General features: G+C 45.1%; 1 protein-coding gene and 1 pseudogene across 6 annotated transcripts in view; both read left to right on the forward strand.

Annotated features, from left to right (window-relative positions):
- Nucleotides 1–1,858, forward strand: part of TENM4 (teneurin transmembrane protein 4) — a 384,882-nt gene extending 383,024 nt beyond the window's left edge. For all 6 annotated transcript variants that reach the window (XM_005882313.2, XM_014530001.1, XM_014529998.1 and 3 more), the window contains one exon: nucleotides 921–1,858. In XM_005882313.2, the coding sequence (XP_005882375.1) occupies nucleotides 921–1,679 (759 nt within the window). In that variant the 3' untranslated portion in view covers nucleotides 1,680–1,858. The remainder of the gene's footprint in view (nucleotides 1–920) is intronic.
- A 14,259-nt stretch (nucleotides 1,859–16,117) lies between these two features.
- LOC102256665 lies at nucleotides 16,118–22,825 on the forward strand (annotated as a pseudogene).
- Nucleotides 22,826–27,668: the final 4,843 nt, after the last annotated feature.

A 27,668-nucleotide genomic window follows, 5' to 3' on the forward strand; every position in this document is an offset into this window, starting at 1 on the left:
GTATGCCAAGATAGGGCCCAAAGTATCCCCCAGAGCAGCCAAGAGCAGGAACACCTGAGGATCTCCCAGGAAGCACTGTGGGGTGGAGGCCCTCCTTGAAAATCATTTATAAACCCAGCAGAGAGCAATAAAGCAGAGTAAGAGGGTTTACATAAATCACTGCTTGGCATCTTACTAAGCTTTCTTGCCAAGAATGCATTTCTTGCCATTCCTCCATCTAACATCACCCCCTCATCCTTCCAGTCCCAGCTCCCACATGAGCTTGTCCTTGAACCCCACCTTCTCCACCTCACTCCTCCACCTTCAGGCTGAGGCAGTCTGATCCTTGTTTGCTCCTCACTTAAGCCCTTCCTTGAAACTGAGCCTCTACAGTCAGACAGACCTGGGTTTGAATGTTAAATTGAATACTTGGTGGGCCAGTCACAACCTCTTTGAGCCTTAGTTTTCTTAGCTGTAAAGTCAGGATACTAACAGTACCAATATATGAAGTTATTGTGGAGATGAAATGAGACAATAAATGTGAATTATTTCTCTCAAAGACCAGGACATGTTAGCTACAGCTATTACTGCTCTGAGGCCACCAGGGATCACTTTTGACTGCAGTCGTTTGTTGGCATATCTGTCTTTCCCATTAAAGGATCAGTTTTTCAAGGGTAGGGTAGCATCGGATTCATTGTTGTATCTCCGGTGCCCAGGAAAGGACCTGGCACAGAGAAGATACTCCCTGAACAGTTTCTGAATAGGTGAAGGGATGGAGAGAGGATGGCTGGATGTTCCAGTGATCAGGAGTAGAGCCATGTGCTATATCTTATATAAATATAGATTTGACTTAGTTATATAAACTGATTCTCCAGGCCTTTGGTTTTTTTCCCTTTGTCTCACTCTCTTTTTCCCTACCCATATCTCTCTCTCCTCATCAGTCTATCCTGGGGGTACAGTGTGAAGTGCAAAAGCAGCTCAAGGCCTTCGTCACCCTAGAACGTTTTGACCAGCTCTATGGCTCCACAATCACCAGCTGCCAGCAGGCCCCAAAGACAAAGAAGTTTGCATCCAGTGGCTCAGTCTTTGGCAAGGGGGTCAAGTTTGCATTGAAGGATGGCCGCGTGACCACAGACATCATTAGTGTGGCCAACGAGGATGGGCGGAGGGTTGCCGCCATCTTGAACAATGCCCACTACCTAGAGGACCTGCATTTCACCATCGGCGGGGTGGACACCCACTACTTTGTGAAACCAGGGCCTTCGGAAGGCGACCTGGCCATCCTGGGCCTCAGCGGGGGGCGGCGAACCCTGGAGAATGGGGTCAATGTCACCGTGTCCCAGATCAACACGATGCTCAATGGCAGGACTAGACGCTACACAGACATTCAGCTCCAGTACGGGGCCCTGTGCTTGAACACCCGCTATGGGACGACCTTGGATGAGGAGAAAGCGCGGGTGCTGGAGCTGGCCCGGCAGAGAGCTGTGCGCCGGGCGTGGGCCCGCGAGCAGCAGCGACTGCGGGAAGGGGAGGAGGGCCTGCGGGCCTGGACAGAGGGGGAGAGGCAGCAGGTGCTGGACACAGGGCGGGTTCAAGGCTACGATGGCTTCTTCGTGATCTCCGTGGAGCAGTACCCAGAACTGTCAGACAGCGCCAACAACATCCACTTCATGAGACAGAGCGAGATGGGCCGCAGGTGACAGAGAGGACCACGGCCCGGACTTCTTGCCAAAGACAGCTACTCTTTTGTGGCCGCACACCTGACTGTGTTGTACTTTTAAAAAAAAATAATTCCTTTTTTTTAACAAGTGCAGAAAAGAGACAAACAAAAAAAAAGATACTGGTTGCATTGTAACTCATGCAACATTCGTTTTTTTAAGAAAAGAAAAACACAAAATTGGCCTTCACACATTTTTTGAAAAGAACAGAAGGTATTTTTTTTCTGTAGTGTGATCACAATGAAAACTTTATTGTCTTTTGTTCCCTTTTCCTTGAGGATTTTTCCTTGTTGTTTGGGGTACATTTCTTCTCTTTGAGACGCATCTCCTGGGATGTGTCCTTGTCTGTCCCTTGGTACCCAGTGTGATGTGAGACGCGAATGTCTGTGCTAACTTGTCTCATGTGCAACCCTTTCCTCAGTGGGGGTCGGGCAGGAGTGAGGGGTGTAGGTAACAGGCCAGCACCAAACTTCTAAGGGGGGCTGGAAGGAGGGTCTGCCGGACCTGAGGATCCCCGGCTAAGCTCCCGCAGATGAGTGGTGGCTTTTTATTCACTGTGTTCCATGCCTCCGGAGAACCACAGATGGCTTCGTCTTTCTCTGGGGGGGTTTCATGATGTCATTCAGCACCTCTTTCAAGCTGCCCCAAACTGCTGCTCACGCTTTATATTTTGATGCTAAATGAAAAGCCCCGCCCCTTTTTGCAAATCCTGTGTAGTTGTTGGTGCCACCCCCAGGCTGGGATGGAGAAAGTGTCTGCCAGGTCCTTTCCCCCAGTCTGGTGACATAACGTCCTGGGACTAAGAGCCTCTTCCTTCAGGACGACTGTGGTTGGTTGGTCCTTCCACGATGTTCCTTATTGATCTCCTCTTCTCTCCCAAAGTCAGACGTGAGAACCAGCACTGCAAAGCAAGCCCTCAGTGTGGGCACCATGTCCAGGGAGGGGAAGGCCACCCAGGGCAAAAGATGGCAATGATGGCACGGGTACCAGCATGCCTTTCTAGGTGAAGCCCTCTCCCCACGACGCTGGGCGCCTTCCCACCACTGCTCAGCTGCCAACACTGAGACACTGGAGTGTGGAGAGAGGTGCTTGGTGGCCTTTGATTCTGGAACAATGTTTAAGAAAGAGTCAGCCAAAGAGAGGAAGGCGTGAGCCAAGCCTCCCTCTAACCAGCTTCCCCATATGGGCTCCTGCAGAACAGAATGCAGCAGGAGAGGCATTCGGGAAACTCCTCCCGTGACGTTACTCTAAAACAGCCCCCTCCCAACCCCGGAGGAGCCCAATGATGGCTTCAAAGAAAGAGGGAAAAGGAAGAAGGGAAAGAGCTGCTTTGAGGCGGCCTGGTGATGTCACGCAACCCCGCCAGGTTTGGGGGCCGTTCCTGAGGCTGGTGCCCATGGATCCTGGAGGTTGTCCCTGTGCAGGCATACCGATGCCTGAGGTCATTGGGAGAAGGCTCCAGCCCTGTCAGGAGTGGGTACAACCCATACCTGGAGGGCACAGCCGGGGAGAGGCAGCAGCCAGCCAGGCCAGAGGAAGCATGGAGGGGAGGGTAAGCAGCAAGAGCTGGGAGCTTCTGGGTCCTGGTTCATCTGCCCACTTACCATCATCATCACCACCACTCACAGGAGGCTCTGGGAGACCAGGATGGGAAGCCACAGGCTTCCTGTGGAGCTGGGCTTCTTAGAAAACGGGACTGTTATGGGTTACATTTACATTAAGTGTGGAAAATGAATTCTGAGTCTGAGCTATTCTCCGTGGCAACCTTGTTGGACTGATAAGCTCATGGCACCTTTATGGCCTTACTCACAGAGTCTTCAGAATATTACACAAGTTAATGAAACCAAGAAGGTCTCTCACTGCATGAGAATCGGAGCGGCGTGGAGCCCGGGCTCTGCCTGGCAGAGGGAGGCACCCACAGCTTCTCGGGATAGGAGGTTTCGCCTTATGTCATCCCACTGGGATCAAAGGATGTGTTTCGCTAAGTGCTCTTCCTGTTTCCAAAAAAAAAGTCATGCCACTGCGACAGGGCGCCGTGGCCTGTTGGTCCACTGGTGGCCCAAGTCAGATACAGAGCTCCTCGGGTCCACTCTACAGGGCGGGAGCTGGGGGTGGGCTCCGTCCCGTAGGAGCCTTCCCAGAGGGGATGGAAAACAGCGTGGCCTGCAGAACACGGCTTTTTATGCAAAATGGGCTTCTGCCTCTCCAAACGTACTCTTGCCATAGGGGCCCGTGGACAAAGCTCTCCTTCAATAGGCCCAGTTGATCCGTTCCATCCTGGCTGCCGAACATCAGTCAAGACCTGCTGGGGACGTCCACTTGGAGGCCAGAGACAGCGTGAGGGCCAAGGGAGCCATCTCCCTGCATCTCCCCAACCACTGACCTCACCAGCACCCCCACCAAACTCATAGTGTGAACTTTTAGAGATCAAAAACACAGAATCATTCCTTTTCTTTAAATGATCGGTGTTCTATTTTTCCTGGGCTGCCTACCACCAAGGCGGCCCAGCTTCTGTGCAGGGAGAAGCTGAAGCACCCCAGGCTTTAGGGAAAGGATCTCAGGTGAGGAGTAGGCAGCATCAGGCACCTGGTTCACTTCAGTGCTGTTGCTATTGGAGACATGCTTCTGGCCCTGGTCTTGTTGGCTGGTTCAGAGTTGGTTTCCTTTTGGGCTGGCAGGTGACTCTGTGCGTCCCCTCTCAGTCTGTCCTCCTGCTGAGACCAGCAACCCCACCCTCACAGCAAGAGGGAATCTGAAGGCATAAGCCAGAGGTCCCTGTGCCTGTTTAGTGGCCTCCAGGCATCAAATCCCAACCTTGATGGCACCTGCCCTTTTAGTACCACTCAACCAAAGTGTGTCCATCCCCTGGAGCCACCAGCCATCCTTCACGGGCCCAGGTTCATGACTCTGCAGGATGTCAGAATAAAATTTACCTTGGAAGAGTTCTCCCCTACCCTTCGCAGCTGCCTCCAGCTCCTCACCCTCAGCCAGCCCTCTGCCATCACCTGGAATAGGACTTTTGTGATACCCCAACTTTGTTTTTATTGGATAAGATTTCCACTTTACCCACGCTCCAGACACGGCTCTGGATTTGAAACAATCCCTGAGAAACCAACCCGAGGCTGAGAATGGCCAGGAGGTGTGCTTGTCAATCATCAGGATGGGGCGGGGCTGGGAGCCAAAGGTGAGGAAAACTGGGCCATGGTTTTATAGACACATAACAAGGAGTCAGATTAATTTTAAAAAAGAAAGGACCTTTTCAGCTCTGACTTTTAAGTGCCACCTGTGTAGCGGGCAGGAGTTTCCATTATGCAGAGGCGAGGCTCTCAGTGTGAAATCTTAGAACCAGTTTCGCACCTGCAGCCTGGGTTTGGGGTTACCACGTGGTGAGGGCAGCGATGCTGAGCTTGGGCCCAGGAGGAAGGAGCTTGCCAGGCCTCAGCGAGGTCCCCAGCTTTGGGGTTTGAGCTCCTGATATTCAAAGTCAATTCTTTTCTTCATTCCTCACAGCAGCTACCACCCCTGGTCCCCAGGGGGAGCCCACCTCCCGAGGGATCTCAGAAGGAGCCCAGGCTCTCCTTGGGGTCCTCACTAGGACTCTATCGAATGCCCATAATTCCCCGCTAGGTTTATACACTCCTCTCTATTTTATTGGAGAGGAGGGGATTCAAAGAAAGAACTCTGGAGTTCAAGGCCCTTTCATTTAACCTTCAAAAAAACAGCAAACTCTAATTTTAAAGACTCATTGCTCAGGTGATCGAAACTTTATCCTCTCTACCCTTTTTTACATTCTCAAAAACCAGCCTTGTGTACTTGACCGCCCCAGACAGCGGTGAGCTCTTAGGTTTCATCATGAATGTGGAAGATCAGAGCGGGGGGAGGCCTAGGTGGGGCCAACATTGGGTTTCTTACCCCCTCTGGAATGCCAAAAGCATGCTACTGGGCCACCCCTGGGTCCCCAAGAAAATGTGATTGATTCTGAGGGCAAACTGCCAACAGAGAACCAACTCCTGGGCAGCCCAGCTAGCCTGTCAGAAGCTGGGTCCCAGAGGTCAGGCGGCTCCCCGAGCCCAGGATTCACCCAGCCCCAGAATCCCACGTTTCTGAACCTGCCTGTCCTCGAAGACTCCTGAACCCGCAGCCTGGGCAGAAGGACTCTCCGAGCTGCCTCTGATGACCAGCACTGGAGACTCTGGCCTTACCATGCGGAACTAGTTTTCCTGAAGTCTGGAACTCATTTTTGAGAAATTTTTTTCTCAACACATTTGTGTTTCTAACACTGTATTCCTGACTGTGTAAATACCGACAAGGCTGTACATAAATGCAGATGTAGATACCTTCTAGAAAAAAAAAAGAGGCATAAAATACAAAACCAGAAGTGACCCCGTGTAGCCTTTGTTGACAAATAAAAGAATATTTTGTGTTTCAAGGTGTCGGGTGGCCTTTGTTGAGAGAGTAGGGGCTGCCTACTCTCAGGGCACCACTGCCCAGACTGAGTCGGCCCTTCTAGATGCTGCTCCTCCCAGGGTCGCCTGCAGGACGCTGGTCCTCGGCCCCAAAGTCCCTCTTAATCCCTCCAGGTGACAACTGACATGGAGAGGCACTTCCAGAGGACACGAGACCCTGGATATCATGGATGGTCATGGATGTCAAAGTGACGTCAGCTCTGTCCCACCGCTCCCCCAGGCCACATCCCTGTACTGTCCTTACTGGCCTTGGGGACAGACTCCAAGGGGGGTGGGGGGGCGGACACTGCCCTGAAGAGAGAGCCTGTGTCTGCCCCTGGGCACAGAGCTGTCCACGATGTCACAGCCGTCCACATGGGATGTCACCATTGCACTTTTAAAAATAAATGAATGCACATTCATCGTACAAATTATAGCCACATAACACAACTTGTGGGGGAAAAGGAAGAAAATTCCTTTACAACTGTTTTTATTTATTTTTCCTCTGTGTTCTTAATGTGTCTTTTTCTAAAAATATGTATCTAAAGTAATCACAGCATACAGGTCATTTTTCACTCTGCTTTTCTCACTTAACCTCACATTTAACCTTTCAGTTCTAGAATTCCCGGATGACAGCTGGTCACTTAGGAAAGTACATGTGCTAAGCTCAGCTCCCTGGTGTGAATGGCAAAACTTATGAAAATCCAATAATTGAGGACAGGAGTAAGAGCAGAAGGCTCATTGCTCTCGCCTTAGCCTCGGCACTGGCCCACCACCAGGCCCTCTGTGTAGGCGCCGTGAGCTCTCCACCAGGCAATCGGGAGCTCTCAACCACCGGGAGCTCCGTGCCAGGCAGCCTGGAGCTCTCCGGGCACTGCTGCCCAGACTGGCACTCTGGGTGGTGCCAGGAGGCACCTGCCATGGTAGGAAAAACCTGCTTTTGGAGCCAATTTGGGAGCAGAACTTGGCTCTAGCGCTCACTGTGTGATCTTAAGCAAGTCATTTAACTCCCCAAGGCTTGGTCTTCCATCTATAATGAGAGTGTGATGGTACATAACCTCCGGTTCCTGCTCAGATCACCTTAAAGGAGAGGGTAAGTAATGGCACACATTGCTCAGAGCACCATAGGTCTTCACCCACGTAAACTTTCTACCTCACACCTCCCTCCCCAGTCCACCACCTTCCTGCCAAACCCTGGTGCTCTTTCCACACACCCGTGGTTCCCAAATTGGGCTGCATCAGGCTCACCTGAAGGCTGATCAAGACAGACTGCTGGGGCCACCCCCAGAGTTTGCAAATCAATGGGTCTGCAGTGGAGCTCCATAATTTGCATTTCCAATGTGTTTCCAGGTGACACTGCATATGGAGTAAGCTACTTAGGGTGGCACCTCAGATGCCCTTAGGCAACAGAACCTCCCACTTCCAGCCAGTAGAGCCAGAGCTGGTGCAGGGGGTCCTCCTCTGCCACGCCCCCGCCCTTCCCCACTACACTACAGTCAGCTGCCCGGGCACGCCCCGCCCCCACCGTATCCACCGACATCCACACGTGTGCGTCATTACACACAAGCCTCTGAGCCCAGCGGAGGCCCTTACTCAGAAGCACTCGCCGAGCACCTGCCACGTGCCTGCCCTTTGCAAGGCTGAGTTTTTTGGGGTGTGAGCTCCTAAGGCTATGACTATCTAACCCAGAGCCCAAAGCAGGCGCTCGGCTGTGGGTCACCTGAGGTCAGCCTTCCCCTTGCCTTGGGGTCCCTCTCTCTGGTGCATTTGAGAAAGGGGACGGTTGTCTCCTGTCTCTGAATGGAGCCACCTCTCCTCTGAACTGGGGGTTGCGCCTCCCTCCCCTACATCCCTGGCAAATCTGTTGCAGCTGCCACCGGCCTTGAGAAGGGAAGAAGAGGGGAGAACAGAGGCACCTCTTCCCCAGAGTGCCCTGGCCCTCCCTGCCCTCTGCAGCCTGGGCTCAAGGTCGCACGGGTGATTCTTGCTCTCCTGACCCATTGGCAGCCTTGGAGAATACTACGACATGGAGGAAAGCAACTTTAAACGTGAGTACTGGTATGCCTGTTCTACATCAGGAGCATCTAGACCCGAGGGGAGGTGCCTCTCCAGGGGAGGAGTACCTAAGAGTTAAACCTTACAGGCTTTCCACTTGGGCTCATCCCACCCTGACCTGGTCCCAGTCCTCACGCCGGCCTCTCTGTGGGTGTCTCTCCTTCCAACCTCACCCTGGAAATCTCACCATGCGGGGAACTCCATCCCAACTGGAGGGTGGGCGGGCAATCAGCGTTTATTTCTCAGGTCTGAATTCATCAGTCTGGAATAGCCCAGGATGGGCTTCAGCCACTGCCCCCAGGCCAGTCTCCTTTCAAGAATTCAAGGGCACTAGGACTTGCAAAGACATCCTTATCTTTCAATAATCTAAAGCTTACTTGTGGACACACACACCTCAAGCCAGGTCAAATATCAGTTCTTAGGAGCAGTGGAGTCCTCAGCGTATCAGGCAGAATAGAAGCAGTGTCCTACCTCCCGGTAATCTGCAAGCCCTCTCCGGCCCACTGGGAAGTAAGCACCTGACCTGCTAGGCTGAGCACGTAGGCCTTTTTTTTGTCATCCTCTCTGCAGCCTTCAAAATATGCTCACCCCACTCTCCCGGGACTAGGTTCTTAGGGTGAAAATCTCTTCCCCAGTCTGTGAGATGAGAACAGAAGAAATGGAGTCATTATTTCAGATACAGACACTTATTATATGACTGAGTGGGCGGGTGGATAAGTAGATGGAAAGAGAATGGATGATTAAACCAATGAATAGCATAGCCAAGCCCTACAGGAGGAATTGCAATTAATCAAACATTTAATGAGCACTTCACGCATGTAACCTACGCAGCCTTCCAGAACCCATAGATGTAACACAGGACCCTTTGCTTGTACATAGTACCACTCAATTGCGGGGGGGGGGGGGGGGGGGGGCAGAAAACAGACTGAGATACCAAGAGCATGCGCTCTGTGTCACTGCTCCAGAGGCCTCAGCCACCAAGCTTGCTAGAACTCCAAAGTCTGGTGAAGGAGCAGGAACTTCCCAGGGTTTGCCCTGGGAGAGGTGGCCAGAGGCCCAGTCCCTGGAGTCAAGAGGCACCATAAGTCTGAGCTCAATCTAGGGCAGTGATGGCGAACCTTTTGAGCTCGGCATGTCAGCATTTTGAAAAACCCTAACTTAACTCTGGTGCCGTGTCACATATAGAAATTTTTTGATATTTGCAACCATAGTAAAGCAAAGACTTATATTTTTGATATTTATTTTATATATTTAAATGCCATTTAACAAAGAAAAATCAACCAAAAAAAAATGAGTTCGCGTGTCACCTCTGACACGCGTGTCATAGGTTCGCCATCACTGATCTAGGGAATAGGGAGTTGCCAGTTTCATAGCAGAAGCACAGCGAGGCAGCCAGGTGCCCCAGGCACTGCAGTGTCCCCATCCATGTCCAAGGATCAGGTCCAGACCCTGAGAGGAGGTGTCCGGGTTCGGCAGCTGGGCTGGGCAGGTGCCCCACATCCATACTTTAGGGCTGGGGAACCTTTTTTCTCTAAGGGCCATTTGGATATTTATAACATCATTCTCAGGCCGTACAAAATTATCAACTTAAAAATTAGCCTGCTGTATTTGGTCAAATATGTAATTAACTCACCCCCAATGCCTTGGCAGGGCCAGACCAAATGATTTTGTAGGCCTTTTACAGCCCACGGGCTGGACATTCCCCACCCCTGCTTTCGTGATTCTGCGACAGCAGGCCAGCCCCAGCTCCCACTCCTGCATTGGCTCCAGCTCCTAATGTGCTCCTGCCTGGTCAGCCTGATTGCAGCTAAAGATTCAGGGACTCCAGCCAGCTTTGGGCGGGAGGGAGGAGGAAGTGGCCATGTGCTAAGAAAGTGGTTCCAACAAACATCACTTTCCCACAATGCCAGGAAAGGGGGGCTCGGGGTGGACTGGGTGGGGAGAGGAAGGAATCTGAGAATATTTCCTGGAAGAGGTGGGTTTGGTGAGAAGGGATTAGATGAGAGTGAAAGACATTCCTGGTGGGAGGAAGGTGTGCTGTCTGAGTGGGCCGGGGGGAGCCTGGGCCTCCAAGCCCTGCGCCTGTGAACCTGGTCTAGGAAGGCATAAAGCCCCAAATTCCCAGGGATCCGATCCAGCAAGGCTCAACTTTTTGAGCACAGCAAACACATGACGATTGATATTTACATGCAGGAGCCACCCCGTGGGTATATCTAGGTTTGGGATAATCAAGGGGTAGGCATGTGCAAATCCGAGCTAGCCGAAATGCATCCTCTTTTTCCCCCTTAAAAGCATCTTGGCCCGCAAGTGAGGGAGAGTGAACCTATTACAGGGGTAACTTGGAACGCACTCTAATTTATACAAAAGGAATTATTTTGCAAAGCTGTACTTTATTATTCATAATGACTTAACTTCTGACACATGGCATCACTGTTTATAGTAAATAACATGAAAATGGGGAACCATTGCTCCCTCCTTTTTTCTTCTCTTTCTATCTTGAGTGGGGGAGTTTCTCATAAGGAGATCCTGAATAAGAAAGGATTTGTCTGAAAGTAAGTTATTAGGAAGTGGTCCCCAGAAAAGCTGGCAGACAACGGAAGGTGAGGGACAAGAAAGAAAAGGGGGGCATCAAGAGCTTGAGATGAAGCAACGTCCCAGGAGAGCAAACTCTTGACTCAGTCCAGTGGGGCAGCTAAGTCACACCTGAGAGTTGTCCCCAGCTGGGCTGAAGTATTTACACCTCTGCACCTGTCATCGTGGGGCAAGGGCTGCCCCTGGTGATGTCGGGACATCATTTCCCAGTGACTTCGGGCTCTCTGTGCTCTTGGCAAAGGGAGGTCCAGCAGGCTGAGGACAGCCCACCTACAAAGAGTCGCAGGTGCTGGCTGTTGGGCATGAAAGCACACAGCTCTCATTCATTTCAATCCGAGGGGGCGGTGGAGTCTCACAGCACCTGTTGTGGTCTCATTTCCTGCCTCATGGTGGGCGCCTAGTAAACTCTAGCTGGCTGTTGGCTAGGGACAGATGCATCCAGGAGAACAGAACACCATAATCCCACACATTACGTGAACAGAGGGCAGAACCCCACCTCTTTTGCTGACCACTGTATCCCTGACACCTGGCACAGGAAGTGTTCATATGCATTTGTTGGATGACGAATGAATGCATTTCCCCCATGGATACTCTGTGACCTCAGAGCTTCTCCAGGGCCCCCCTAGTTTGTCTTTCATTGCTTACCTGACTCGGTTGATGCTGCCAGAGACCATGGAGCACTCTGAGGCCTCACCACATGGTGCCTCTCCTCACTGAGCAAGCACTGCCCAACCATGAGGCCTAACATCTGCCTGCTCTCTGCTGATCAGATGCTTCTGAAGATAAGCAGTGTGGCTCAGTGGGGAGAGCACAGGGAGACACAGCAGGCATGGGCTCCAGACCCAGTGCTTTCTACATAAATCTCGTTAGAATTTACAGCAGTATTCGTGGTGGGTGTTTTTACCTCCCATTTTGTAGGTGAGGCCTGGAGATGTTCATGATTTGTGCTAAGTAATAGAATCAGAATTTGAATCCAGGTGTGCCTAACTCCAAATTCTAGGCTGTTTCTCTCATATCTTACAATTGGGGAGGAAGGGCATTTCTGATGTGAAGGGCTGCATACACGGAAAAGTCTGATGATGGCCAGTCACCTGTCAAGCAGCCAGTGGGTCACCTGATGACTATTCAACAGGCACAGGGCCCATCTGAGACTTTGCTCAACTCTGGGCTGCCCGGGGGGAGTGCAGCCTGTGCAGTCACACAGGGCCCTGGAGTCAGAGGGGCCTCACTCTTGGTTTCACGCTCTGCTGTCTCCATCTTGAAACTTAACTGTTTCTTAACCAGGGGTCCTGTATTTTCATTGTGCCCTGGACTATGCAAGTTATATAGCCAGTGCTCTCCACACTGCTTAGCCAGTGGGAAACCTTCAGCATTTCTAGGACATTCTCAGGGTGCTGAGGCATTCACCATTTGGTGCATCACCATTCTCAGGGTGATCCCTGAGAGCCCAAGGGTGCTGTGGGTGATAAATCCCTTACATATCTTTGGGGACCTGACATCGGCCCACCCCGCTGACACCAAGCCAGGAAATCGCCACTCGGTGGTAAACATCTCAGTCCACTAAAGTGGAAGACACCTGGGAAAGGAGGTGTGAGGACAGTGGGGCACAAAGAAGGTAGCAGGCAGTTCCACCTGGATGAGGGGGCTTCCAGAGGGAGATGACACCTCGACTTATGAGAAAGGAATGAAGAAGGGTATGGCAGCTGAGGGCGAAGTGAGGTAAAGGCATGAGACCTCCTGTGGGTATCCTGGTAGGTCTCCTGGGCAAAGCAGAAGGGTCCCTCAGGAATCAGGACCAGACCTGTAGGCAAGGACAAAACAACCTGGCTTAACTTCCTACCTCCACCCCTAAGTTTTTGTGCTCCAGTCCCATGTACATTCTCCTGGTTCAGTCTCCATTTCTTACCCCAAATCTTACCAGATGGCTGGAATTTTTTGAGGTGAGGGGTTTGATTTTCTCCAGATACATGTTTATCTGCTCTTCCACTCTATTGTACAAGGCAGGTGATGAGCTTTCGCCCTAAAGATTTCTTCACTTCGATGGCACCACCTAGTGGTAGTCTGTCACAAAGTCCCATCTCTCCAGACAAACATACAGAAAAACATGGTGAGATCATGTAAGACCATAATAATCCCCCGTCCCTGCCCCTGCACTTGTGTGGTTCACACTGGAATCCTTTGGACCTGAACAACAGCCCCAAAGTTGAGCAATGACTCTTGGAAGATGCTCCCCAAAGTACCACATACACATCAGAAAGGGGACAGTGTTCCAGAGGCCCTTTCCTCCCCTCCTCGGTGCCTTCTGAGTCTTGCGCCACTTTGAGGAGGGCCCCTCGATCCTGAATGTACTGTCCCTAGCAGCACATGATGACTTCAGAGGCCACTGCTCAGCCTGGGGTTGGAAGAAGGTGGACAATCAATAACAATGACCTCAATAACCAGAAGGCGGAGGCAAAGAAGAGGAGCCGGAGGGGAGGCTGTTGTTTCTTGAGAGCCATCCCCTGTGCCAGACAGGCACACCAAGCTCTTTAGGTATCTTCCTTGAATGCATTTCTGCAAGGGCATTAAATCTGTCTCTGAGCCAGGCAAGGTCCCAATGACAACTAATAGGCACTATGTTCCAGGCACTCTCCTAAGCAGTTTAAATGCATCTGCTCGTTTAGTCCTCACTACAGTAGGACTGGGGAGCTGCTGTTGTTATCCTCATTCTGGAGTTGCAGAAACAGAGGCACGTGTCCAAGGGCATGCAGCTAAGAAGTAGAAAAACAGACCTGCACCTAAGCAATCCAGTTCCAGGGCAAGCACTGTGAATCCCTTCCCAGGCCACCTGTTTGAGAGGCAAAAAGAAAATACACATAGCCTGACCTAGAGTCTGCTGGGAAAGAACAATATGTGCTTGAATGTCCAGAATGCGTTCACTTCTTTACACACTCAACAAACTTTTCCTGAAGGACATCTCAGGTGTGGGTGGTGTGTATGTGTACATTACCCCAGCGTGATAGGGAAGAGAAGCTGAAGCAGGGTGGACCTGCATACACGTGATTCAGGATGGAGCAGGAGGCACTGGGACAAGAAGCAGAGTCTAGGTACAGTGTTCAAACTGTGGTCTAACTGGGTCTACGAAATACCCAGCAAATAATGAACCTTGGGAAAACTGCCACTAGAACCCTGATTATATCTAAGAAGCTCTGCTGATTCTCTCCCTTCAGCTTTATGCCTCCTACCTAGGAAGAGAAGGGGAACACTATGATGAGGCAGGACCCTGCTTCTCCCAGCAAAACAAGACTAGTTCTCTTGTGGTGCCAGGGTTCCAGATAGACTGGCCGGAGCTGCCATCTACTGGCCAACCATACACACTGCACTGGATACTGCCAGGGTCCCGCCTTCCTGCCCAGGTGCAGGAGGAAAGGGCAAGGTAGATGAATCCTTTGATCCTTGAGCAGCCCTGAGAGAGAGGCTGTCATCTCCTGTGACAAGAGGCAGTAATAGCATTCATTTACCATTTTTCCAGGCACTGTGCTTAGCACTCTACATGCATTATAATCTCCTTGAATCTTCTCCAGAATCTCCTAAGATTTATCCCCTTTTACTTATGTCTCTGAAGCCCCTTCATCTGTAATAGTTTCACCTTCTCCTTTGTGCCATTTATTTGTTGGCGATGCCAGGTCATTTGTACTACAGAAGATCTCACGACCTGGATTGGGATGACAGCTCATTGCAGTGTCATTCACTCTTAGCCGGCAGGTAGCTCTAAAGGCTTAGTGAAATTCAGGCTCCATTGTCTCAAGCAAGACTAATTCATTTGTACTTTCTGTTGCATCTCCTCAGGATGCACATAATGCGTGGTTGTCCCCTTTCTAGTGATGTTAAAACAGTGCAAAAATGCTAAGTCTATTATGCCTTTAAGTGGAATTCTTCTTTAAAGAAGAATATTCAGGTTCCGGCTCCAGCTAAGGTGGAAACAGCAGCAGGCAGGTTTGGGGCAGGGCAGGGGTGAGACCAGAATTCTGAGTGGCTCTGAATTGGTAAGGAGCTTACCTTTTCTCCCCCTCCCACCAGCCCACCCCTACAGGGTCCCCCAGGCTAGACCCAAGCCAGCCAAAAACCCCGGCGTGGGCTTCAGCACAGACAGAACTCTAGGAGAAAGCCTCTGTTTCAGGCTCGAGGAGTAAGAAAGGGGTGTCTAGAGAGTGGCAGCTCTGCCCCGAGACACCCAGGACTCTAAGGGAGGAGGGATGGTCTCAAGACTGTGAGTGAATGAATTGTCTGCTACTTTTTTTTCTCTGTCCTCCCCCCAGACGGCCCCAAATACAGTTACAGTAGTTGCAAGAAGCACATGTCAGAAGAGGGGTAAATAAAGCCTCAGATTTCTGGGTGAAAACCAAAAAGGGAGCCTCGGGGAACCAGGAAGTACCAGGGGGACCGTGGAGTGGGAGGAGCTTAGTACAGTGGACCCATAAGTATCCGAGAAGCCCTGGGCCCACTCCAAGCTGCACACACAGAGCCAGCTCTTGGCAGTCTACCGGAACTGGAGAACTAAACTGAGAAATAGCCCATGGCCCCGGTCCCAGACTGGCCATCAGGTGGCGCACATGCAGAACAGAACTGTGCTAAGCCTGGGAAAGTCTTTGAAAAGTGAACACGGAAACCACAGGCCACAGGAGGTTGGCCAGAACTGGTGGCCTGAACCCAACCCGGTCAAAAGCTCGCTTTTGAATTATTTTTTTTTTTTACCTCTCCTTAGAATTGGAGTAAGATACAAGGCTCATAACATAATATTTAAAATATTCAGGATACTTGGCATATGAAGAACCAGAAATATCTCAACTTGGCCAATACTGAGATGACACAGTTGCTGAAATTACCTAACAAAGGCTTTAAAGCAGCTAGACAAAAAGTGCTCCACAAGTAAGGGTGAACACTCGCGAAGCAAATGGAAAAATAGAAAGTCTCGAAAATAAATGAGATGAGAAAGAACCAAAGGGAAATTTTACAACTAAAAAATACATGAACAACACGTTTTAGTAAAAACTCACTGGATAAGCTCAATATGGCGGAATGAAGGGGACCTTGGAGATAGATTGCTGAAAGTGTCCAATTGGATCAACTGGATCTGTGGGGTCACACAAAAGGTCTAACACTTGTGTTACTGGAGTCGGAGACAGAGAGGAGGCAGTGCAGTGCAGAAAATGTGCTTGAAGAAAGAAAAGCTGAAAACATCCCAAATTTGGAAAATCCCAAATCTCAAACAATATAAATGTCTGCCTGCCAAGCCTGCTGGCATTTTGGGGGCTGTTCATGAATCTGCAGGGCCACAGCTGATGAGTCATGACCGACACAGGTAATTCCGCACAGGAAAAGGTAGGAACACAAGCCTGAGTAAAGAACTGAGAACTCTTAGTAAATGGAAGTTCATTGTTAAATGAATGAACTAATCAATAAGAGGGGGCCTTGTCGCAGGTCAAGGGCATGTACCTGGGTTGCGGGTTTGACCCCTAACCCAATTGGGGCGCGAGCCAAGTGATCGGTGTGTCTCTCACATGCAGGCCTTGCTAAAAAGCACAAACATAGTCTGAAGAGACAATGCAAGCTTCAGAACCAGACTCAGATATGACAGAAAATTTGAAACTATCAGATAAGAAATTTAAAATAACTGTGACTGATAAGCTAATGGCTCTAATGAAAATGTGAACATGTAAAGCAGATGGGTAATGTAAGCAGAGAAATGGGAACTCTGAGAAAGAATCAAAAGGAAATTCTAGAAATTAAAAACAAAATAACAGCCCTAGCCTGTTTGGCTCAGTGGATAGAGCATCGGCCTGCGGACTAAAGGGTCTGGGGTTCGACTCCGGTCAAGGGCACATGCCTGGGTTGTGGGCTGGATCCCCAGTGGGGGGCGTACAGGAGGCAGCTGATCAATGATTCTTTCTCATTATTGATGTTTCTATCTCTCTCTCCCTCTCCTTTCCTCTCTGATATCAATAAAATATATTTTAAAAAAATAACAGAAATGAAGGTATGTTTGAAGGACTCACCAGCAAACTGGACAAAGCTGAGGAAAGGATCAACTACTTTGAAGATATGTCCACAGAAACTTCCCAAACTGAAAAGCAAAAGAAAAAAGAATGGGGAGAAAAATGGAATGGAATATCCATGAACTGTGGGATAATTACAACAGGTATAACACATGTGATGTGCAATAGAATGCCAGAAGGAGGAGACAGGGGAAAAAGAACAGAAGAAATATTTGAAGTAACAAATGGCTGATAAATTTTCAAAACGAATGGCAGGCACCACACTGCAGATCTAGGAAGCTCAGAAAACATCAAGCTTTTTTTTTATAAATTCCAAAATTTTTTTTTAAATGACACACAGGTATATTGAAACTACAGAAAAATCAACGACAAAGAGAAAAATCTTGAAGTAAACCACAGGATAGGGGGGAATATTTACCTATAGAAGAATAAGGATAAGAATAATATCAGACTTTTCTTCAGAAACCATGCAAGGAAGAAGAGAGTGGAGTGAAGTATTTAAAATATATATTTTTTAAAGCACCAATCAAAAACTCTGTATCCAGTAAACATTTCTCTTTCAAAAGGAAAGGAGAAGTAAAGACTTCCTCAAACAAAAATTGAGAGTTTGTCACTGGTAGATCTGCTGTGCAGGAAATGTTAAAAGTTCTCCAGAGAGAAGGAAATGATATAGGTTAGAAACTCATATCAACATAAAGCAAGGAAGAGCATTATAGAAGGAATAAATAAAGGTAAAACATTTTTTAAATTTTTCTTATACTTAGTTGATCTAACAGATAACAATTTATTCAAAATAATAATACCAATAATGTATTCAGTGATGATAGCTTAAAGTTAAGTGAAATGATTGACTGCTATGGTATAAGAGTGGAAGACAAAGAAAGAACAAGGGAAACAAATAGAAAATAGTTCAAATAAAATGGATAGTAAACCAGCTATATCAATAATCACTTTAAATTTTAATGTTCCAAATGCATCAAATAAAAGACAGACTGTCAGAAGGTATATTTTTTTAAAAAGCCCCAAGTATATGTTGTCTTCAAGAAACTCATTTTAAATATAAAGACACATTGAAAATAAAGGTATGGAAAAAGACTTACCATGCTGATACTCATCAACGGAAAGCTGGAGTAGCTACGTTACCTTCAGACAAAACAGACTTCAAAGAAAGGAAAATTATCAGGGACCAACAGGGGTATTACAGAGTGATAAAGGGATCAATTATCAAGACATCTTCACTTTTCAAATCAGTGGCTATTTGGTTGTGAACAGGATGATGGGGGTGGTGATGATAAAGGATATAAAAGAGGAACTGATTATAAAAAGTTCACAAGGAAACTTTAAGGGATGATGGACATGTTCACTCTCTTGACTGTGGTGAAGGTTTTATGGGCGTATAGCTATGTCAAAACTTGTCAAATCGTATACTTTAAATATGTGCAGTATGTCAATTACAATTCAGTAACGCTGTTTAAAATGTTTTTGAAAATGTATGCCATCATTATCCTGCTCTGACTCAAAGTCATTTTTTTTCACAGTTAAAGAATTTGGAGAACAGGAGAGGTTAAGTAACTTGTCCAAGATCACACGGCTAGTAAGTAGCTGTGTCAGGATTTGAAGTTAATTTGACTCTAACATCCATGCTTTCAACCACTTTCTCCGAGAGAATTAATCGAGGCCAGTGTCTCCATTACCAGCTGTGGAGCTGACCCGGAGGGGGCGCTCGGTGAGTGTTGGCTGCTGTTGAAGTAGGACAGGCACACCTTCACACAATTCAGAGAGAAAAATTCTAGGAAAAACCAGAGGCATCTCAGTGTCACAGAAACCAGCTTTCATCTGTGCATGTGTAATGGGGGTGTGATAGGGACAGTCTGTGTGTATCACATTTGAGTCTTTGGGATCTGAAATTGGGCTCTTCCCTTATTGCCTCCCTGGGCCATGCCTACCCACACTGCCCAGCACCTGGCATCCCCTTCAGAGCTCCCGTTCACACACTCTTGATACTGTAATCAGAAAGCACACCTGACACAGATAATGAGGAAGAACATGCTCTGTCTCGAGGTGGAAACATGAATTCTAGAGTCAAACACCTGGGATTGATTGACAGTTCCATAGACATGTTAAGATTCATTGTTCTAATTCTGAGAAGAATGCCATTGGTATTTATATTAGGATCACATGTATTCTATATATAACTTTAGGTAGTCAGCACATTCTAACAAGACTAATCCTTCCAATCCATGAGCAAAGTATACTCTTCCATCTTTTGTATCTTGTTCAATTTCTTTTTCCAATGTCTTATAGTTTCAGAGTACAGGTCTTTCACCTTTTTGGTGAAATTTATTCCTGGCTATTTTATACTTTTCTATATAATTGTAAATGGGGTTGTTTTCTTAATTTCTTCTCCTGATCATTCATTATTGATGTATATAAATGCAACAGATTTCTGTATATTGATTCTGTATCCTGCAACTTTACTGAAATTACTTATTCTAATCGTTCTTTGGTGGAGTCTTTAGGGTTTTCTATATACAGTATCATGACATCTGCAAATAATGGGTGTGTTATTTCCTTTAGATACCTTTTATATTTTTTTTTGTCTTGTTTGATCGCTGTGGCTAGGACTTCTAAAACTATGTTGAATGGAATTGGTGATAGTGGGCACCCTAGTCTAGTTTCCTGAGTGAGGTTTTTTTTAAAATATATTTTATTGATTTTTTACAGAGAGGAAGGGAGAGGGATAGAGAGTTAGAAACATCGATGAGAGAGAAACATCGATCAGCTGCCTCCTGCACACTCTCTACTGGGGATGTGCCCGCAACCAAGGTACATGCCTTTGACTGGAATCGAACCTGGGACCCTTGAGTCTGCAGGCCGATGCTCTATCCACTGAGCCAAACCAGCTATGGCGCCTGAGTGAGTTTTAAGTGATATAAAATGTGTGGACTATCTTGCACAGGAAATGGCACCTACCACATGCACAATAGATGGTGGTTGCTGTTATCATTGCACCAACATCATTATTCTGTGCAAGGAATTTCACACAGTCAGTTGTCAGGCACTGTACTAGATCACCACACAGTTGATTCATTGTTAGTACTTTAAAAAGGAAGATGTGCCCCATTGTTTTGAGTTGAATTTGGAGTGATTCTGCCCAAATCAGGAACCTTAGACAAGGTCTGGTCCACAACAACTCTTCAGTAAGCGTTTAATAAGTCTGTCAACCCTACGCCAGGGCTTTTGTCTGCTGGTGGCAGGTCACCCGTGTCCCTATTTAAGATAGTTTAGGCCAGTGGTTCTCAACCTTCCTAATGCCACGACCCTTTAATACAGTTCCTCATGTTGTGGCAACCCCCAACCATAAAATTATTTTTGTTTCTACTTCATAACTATAATTTTGCTACTGTTATGAATCATAATGTAAATATCTGATATGCAGGATGTATTTTTGTTGTTACAAATTGAACATAATTAAAGCATAGTGATTAATCACAAAAACAATGTGTAATTATATATGTGTTTTCCGATGGTCTTAGGCGACTCCTGTGAAAGGGTCATTTGACCCCCAAAGGGGTCTCGACCCACAAGTTGAGAACCGCTGGTTTAGGCTGAGAGAAGTGAGAATGCATCCCACAAACCACCAATAACATACATCTTTCCATGTAAAATAGTCTTGTTACCCACTTTCAGCTTGCCAATTGAACATTACTTGAGGACTGACTTATGCAAGTTACTTATGCACAACTTAACATGAGAGTTGAGTATTAAAAGAAAACATATCTACTAGATGCAAATTAAATAATCTTATCCATGCATGCTTATCTAGTGTTTCCTCACCTTCATGAACTGCCCAGGTCCTTCTGGGGGTCCCCAGCAAATGCTCAGCCTCCTGACCCAGCACAAGGGTCCATTGATTTGCTAATACCTTCCTGTTACTTTGAAAATACTCATCATTGTTCAAGCCTCAGTTCCCTGGATGCCATCTGAGCTCCTGACTTCTGCATATTTTCTCTGTCACCAGGTCCTGAACTGAAGCCACGAAATGGGAGACGCTATTTGCTCTGATTTCGAAGCTCTGGTTTTCTTCCCGCCTGATGCTTACTTTTCATTTGACTTGTTACAAAAAGAGAAGGGAAAGGGCTCTAGATTTCTTGAAGGGATCAGACGCTTTTACCTTCAGAACGCCTTTTATAATGTCAATATTTTAAAACTATCTAAACAGAGCAGATTTTTAAGCAAGCTTACAGATTAGGATCTTTGCAATATGTCACAGCTAAATGTCAGAACTGGGTAATGTCAACATTAATCAAAATGGCCAGGTGAGAATTGAAATGATGTAGGAACTACTCGGGTCCCTAACATTCAGAAGGTAATATTGTACTAGCAAATGTCAACGTTAACTATGTTAGCCAACTAAACAGGGAACTTCCTGAGCATATGTTGGAGGTGAGCTGATCAGCATTGATATTAATCATACTTTGGACAATAGACAATCTATAAACACCCAGTTGGTATCAAGGGAGAAAATTGATTTTATTTTCCTCTATTGCTACTGAAACCTTATCCATATTTCTTGCCATATTTGAAATAAGTTCATTGACTATGTTCTAGCCATACCTTGTACATACTTCTATGGTGGAATTTACTGCCATTTATTGTAATTATTTGCTATCTATCTCTTACCCACACTAGCCTATAAGATTCTTGAATTCAGGGATTGTGGTTACCACTATCTACCAGTCCTGAAATGGAATAAAGCAGAGGCTTGAAAGTAAATATATATATTTATTTATTTGGACTTAAATTCTGGCTCTAGAACTTACTGTGTCATCATGAGAAAGTTTCTTAACTTCTCTGAGCCCCCTAATACTCATCTGTAAAACAGGAATTTTAATACCTAGAAGAGTTGATTAGAGTGAAATGATGTAACGTACTATATTATAAAGGTTCTTTGGTTAGAAACAACAGGAAGAAACTGTATCATTAAGATTCTTTGGTTATAAGCAACAGAGGTAAACTCTGGCTAACTTGAGAAAAAAAAGAACATGACAACTAGATGCAATGTGTAATCTGGGATTGGATTCAGGATCGAGGGGACAATTGATATAAATGACATTATTGGGAAAATTTGTGTAACCAGAAAAATGGACTGTGTCTTATAAAATAGTATTAGTTCATCTTAAAATTTCTGAATTTTATCATTATGCTATGGTTATACAAAAGAATATCCTCGATCTAAGACGGCAACTGTGGAAGCGGAAATCACCCCTACTTCGAATCCCCCACCTACAGAAGAAGAGGAAACAGAATCTAACCAGGAGGTTGCTAACCCAGAACACTATAGTAAACATCCTTTACAGAACAGATGGGCACTCTGGTTTTTTGAAAATGATAAAAGCAAAACGTGGCAAGCAAACCTTCGGCTGATCTCTGAGTTTGATACTGTTGAAGACTTTTGGGCTCTGTACGACCATATCCAGTTATCTAGTAATTTAATGCCTGGCTGTGACTACTCACTCTTTTAGGATGGTATTAAATCTATGTGGGAAGATGAGAAAAACAAACGAGGAGGACAATGGCTAATTACATTGAACAAACAGCAGAGACGAAGTGAACTCGATCGCTTTTGGCTAGAGACACTGCTATGCCTTACTGGAGAATCTTTTGATGACTACAGTGATGATGTATGTGGAGCCATTGTTAATGTTAGAGCTCAGGGTGATAAGATAGCAATATGGAATACTGAATGTGAAAACAGAGATGATGTTACACATATGGAGAGGGTATACATACTATACAAGGAAAGGTTAGGACTTCCTCCAAAGATAGTGATTGGTTATCAGTCCCATGCAGACACAGCTACTAAGAGCGGCTCCACCACTAAAAATAGGTTTGTTGTTTAAGAAGACACCTTCTGAGTATTCTCATAGGAGACTGCGTCAAGCAATCGAGATTTGGGAGCTGAACCAAAGCCTCTTCAAAAGCAGAGTGGACTGCATTTAAATTTGATTTCCATCTAAATGTTGCAAAGATATAAGAGAAGTCTCATTCACCTTTGTCTTGTACTTCTGTGTTCACTTTTTTTTTTTCGGCTAGAATATCCACTTATCCAATCAAAGAATTACAGTACATATCATCCCCAGAATCCATTAATGTGTTTCTGGCCCATTCTGTAATAGTTTAGAAGAATTATTATTACAAACATATTTTACCCATCCACAATGTTAAAAAGGAACTTGCATTTCTATACCTTACAGGAAAAGAATTCTGTTTATGTCCCATTGTATGCAAGAGCATATTTTGCTGGTTTGACAGAGTATGATGCATACAGTTTTCTAGCAATTTTCTTTGTTTCCTTTTACAGTATTGTCTTTGCTGTACTCTTGCTGGTAGCCACTAGATTTTAATTTATTTGTTTCCCTACTTGATGACATTAGTGATTCTGATTTCACTTTTTCATTTGTTTTGCTTTTGTTTTTTTCCTCATATTGGTGAAGGATCCAGGAATATGACACAAAGGTAGAATAAACATTAATTTGGGGCATTCTTTGGTAATTTTTGTTTTTTTTGTAACTACAAAGCTTTGCTACAAATTTATGCATTTCAATCAAATCAGTGATCTATGTTTGTGTGATTTCCTAAATATAATTGTGGATTATAAAAAATGTAAGATCATAATTACATTCCTAATTAGAATTAGTATGTCTGTTTTTGTATCTTTACGCTGTTTTTTAACACTTTGTATCACTTAGGTTATTTTGCTTTGGTTAAAAAATGACTCAGGTAGAAAAGTGGTCCCATTCATATTAAGACAGTGTACAAAACTGTAAATAAAATGTGTACAGTGAATTGTCTTTTAGACAACTAGATTTGTCCTTTTATTTCTCCATCTCTGTAGAAGGAATTTGTAATTCTTATTGCAAGCCAGTCTCTATTGTGTCTTCTCCTGTAGTGTCTTTCATGTGAACAGCATAAGTTTGGAGCACTAGTTTGATTATGTTTATTACAAATTTTAATAAATTGAATAGGTAGCATCATATATATGAAATTTTTTTAAAAGAATATCCTTATTTTTAGGAATAAGGATTCCTAAAATGTAGGATTTGGGAGGAAAGGTGCATGATGTCTAAAATTCTCAAATGGTTCAGGAAAAAAATTATACAAATATAAGATGTACATATGTATAATGTATATAATACATATGTATAACCCACATACATATGGAGAGAAAGAAAGATTTTAAAAACAATAAGTTAAATATGGTAAAATCGTAACAATTAGTGAATCCAAGTAAAGGTTATGGGAGTTTCTTGAAGTGTTCTTGTTAATCTATATTACTTTGAAATAATTTCAAAATAACTTTAATCTATAATGTCTCCTCTCCCTTTTTAATGCTTTTAATATTGAAGAAACTGGTTCATTTGTCCTATAGAATTTCCTAAGTTCTGGATTAGGTTTATTTCTTCCTCATGGTATTATTTAGTTTTTCCTCTAATCCCCATATTTTCTGTAAACTAGCATTTGATCTGGTGCTAAGGTTGGCAAACTATGGTCAACAGGCTGTTTCTGTAATTCCTAAAAGCTAAGAATGGTCATTTATATTTTTAAAAGGTTGTAAAAACAAACAAACAAGTAAAAGAATATGTGATAGAGACCATATGTGGCCCACAAATTCTAACATATTTGCTATCCGGCCTTTTACAGAAACCCCTGACCTAAAGACAAGCAAATGTAAGTTTTATTTATTTGTTTGTTTATATTTGCAATAATGCTTCACATTCTCAGTATGCTAAGCATTTCCTACTGTATCACATCAGGAAACATATAATTAATGTCTCATTGTCACACTCTCAATGATGTTAGAATTAATCAGTTATTTCAGAGGTGTCAGCCTGATCCATTTATATATTTATCAATTTCAGAGAGGAAGGGAGAGGGAGAGAGAGAGAGAAACATCAATGATGAGAGCTTCCTGCATGCCCCCACACTGGGGATGTAGCCCACAACCCAGGCATATGTCCTGACTAGGAGTCAAACTATGACTTCCTGATTCAGAGGTCGTCACTCAAGCACTGAGCCACACAGGCAGGGCCTGATCCACTCTTTATAAAGTTTCCTGTCAATATTTCTCCTAATTTTTTTTATCATCCATTGATGATTGTTGCCTAGATGTTTTATTAGAAACATCACTGGCTTCATTTGAGATGTCATCTGTTTTATGACTTTAGATTATAAAATAGTGATTTTTTTTTCTAATTCCATAATTCCCTTTGCATTGTTCAGTTGGAATTCTTCAGTATAATATAACTTTTCTCTTGTTACCTTAAAACACAGTTCAGGAAAGGCAGGACAAGTATTTGTTTCTTATGATGTACCACTTTTCAGAATAATGAATTGGTGTTGACAGTCACCAGAGGTGGCCAATAAGGCTTTTGAAGATTTGGGGGATTTGTTTTTTAGTATACAGTATTGATGTCTTCTGGGAGGTTTATAGATTTAATGTGCTTCCCCAAATTGCAGGTGTTATTTTTTATGCACAAAGAGTCCCAACTTTGGGATCCCCTTAAAGCTGTTTTCTGTTTTCTTTGGACAAGACCTCATTAGTATTTGATAGCTTCCTCACTCTTTGGCACAACAAGCTGTTCCATTTTGCACATTTCCTGCCTCAGACCTGGAATTGATCATTTCTCCAAGGAGCCCTAGTTGCATGGGTAGCTGCAATCAGGCTTTTGCTACCTCCAGTCCACTAAAACAGCCTATCAGTGTCTCTAAACACTCTGTATTTCTAAATCCAACAATCGTTATCACTTCTCATCTGACCCACCTGTCTGTGGCTTCTACATGGCTAATCACTCCCTCCTCCTGAAAATGCTTTCCTGACTTGGCTTCAGGGACACCACACTCTCCTGATTTTCCTCCTACTTCATGGGTCTCTCCTCAGTCTCCTTTGCTGGTTCTTTGTCATCTTCCCAACCTCCCAATATTGGCTGCCCAGTGCTCAGTGTTTGAACCTTCTTTATTTTTTCTATTTTTACCTACACTGGCTTCATTTGAGATGTCATCTGTTTTATGACTTTAGATACCACCTATATGCCAATTACTCCTAAAGTTATCTCCAACCTAAACTGACTCCCTGAATTCCAGATTCATATGTCCAATGGCCTACTAAAATTTTCCACTTGAGCCAAACCGGTTTGGCTCAGTGGATAGAGCGTCGGCCTGCGGACTGAAAGGTCCCTGGTTCGATTCCGGTCAAGGGCATGTACCTTGGTTGCGGGCACATCCCCAGTAGGAGGTGTGCAGGAGGCAACTGGTCGATGTTTCTCTCTCATCGATGTTTCTAACTCTCTGTCCCTCTCCCTTCCTCTCTGTAAAAAATCAATAAAATATATTTTAAAAAAATTTTCCACTTGAGTAACTAAAGATATCTCAAACTTAACATGTCTAAAAGCAAACTCCTAATCTTGCCAGTGTCCGCCCCCAACAAAAACCTACTTCTCCCCCAGTCTTCATCTTGGTAAATGACAACTTCATGATTCCTTTGCTCAGTTCAAAATCATGGTGTCCTCCTTGACATATGTTTCATACCCCACATCCAAATACTTCAGGAAATCCTGTTGGCTCTATTTCAAAATACATCTAGAATTGGAGCACTTCTTAAGACACCCTCTACTACAACCCTGTGCCAACCACTGTAAGAACTGTAAGACTGGTTTCTCTTCTGGATTATTGCAGTAACTTCCTAACTGCTCTCTCTGCCTGAGTCCTAGCCCCCTCCTCTTTGATCTAGTGTCTTTTATTAAACTGTAACTCATCTCCTTTTTGTGTTTAAGTGCTTACATAATTGTTTATTAGTTTTAGACCAATGGTGAGTAATGATGGTCAGATGGATTACTGGAAATGCTCTCTTCCAAATTCTTTGTCATAAGGACAAAATTTTCTCCCATTATAATGTGTATATTTTAAATCAGTGGTTATACTTTTCCAAAAAGATCTCTTATTAATTATGAGATTATATACCTATTTGACCATCTACTTGGGGGTTGGGAGTAGTAATCCTCCGAAAATGCAGGGCACTTTCTTAAATGAAAAGTATTTGCCAAAAGTCTATAGAAAACACCATGCTTAAAAGCAGTGGAATACCAAGGGAGGGCAATGGGTGTGGTCTGCCCAGGGTGCAGGCAACAAGGGGTGCACAACTGTTGAGAATTTTCAAACAATAACACTTACCAAAAGCCAATCTGCTTTTTATTTTCAGTTATAAACTAAAACTCTGTGATAAAACACTCCACCCTGGAAAATATAGCTGAACATTTGTGGAATTTTACTATTTTGGAAGTGTTTCTTCTTTATGTATAATGTTTAGAGACTTTGGGGGGGAAATTGTCCATTCTTTTCAGTCTCACCTCATCAATGGAAAATGTTGCAAAATGTAGGTGGAAATGTAGGTGCAGGCTGTAAAAAGGCTTTCTCAGACAAGATGGAGTGCTCATTATGAAGCAGCATGTCCATTAAAGGAATTTTGAAAAGCTAACCTCAATCTTTGAAGCACTATGTGATCCCAAAGAAAAAATAAATAAAGGAGGATCAGCTCAGATTGTATTGCCTATTATATGAGTTATCTTGTGTTCTGGTGTGAAATTAAAGAGGTTAATTATACACAAGAAATATTTGTAAACAGCCAGAATCAGCCTCAAACAGCATACAGTGAAGTTCTAAGCTGTAGGATTTCTCCCTGAAGATCAGCAGAAATTGTACAGGGGGCCATTAACGCTGCAACTCAAAAAAAGTAAGAAAATAAACATTTAAATGAGGAAAAAATCCACTTGTAAATAAGAGTGACT

The sequence above is a fragment of the Myotis brandtii genome, unplaced genomic scaffold (genome assembly GCF_000412655.1).
Source record: "Myotis brandtii unplaced genomic scaffold, ASM41265v1 scaffold704, whole genome shotgun sequence".
NCBI lineage: Eukaryota > Metazoa > Chordata > Mammalia > Chiroptera > Vespertilionidae > Myotis > Myotis brandtii.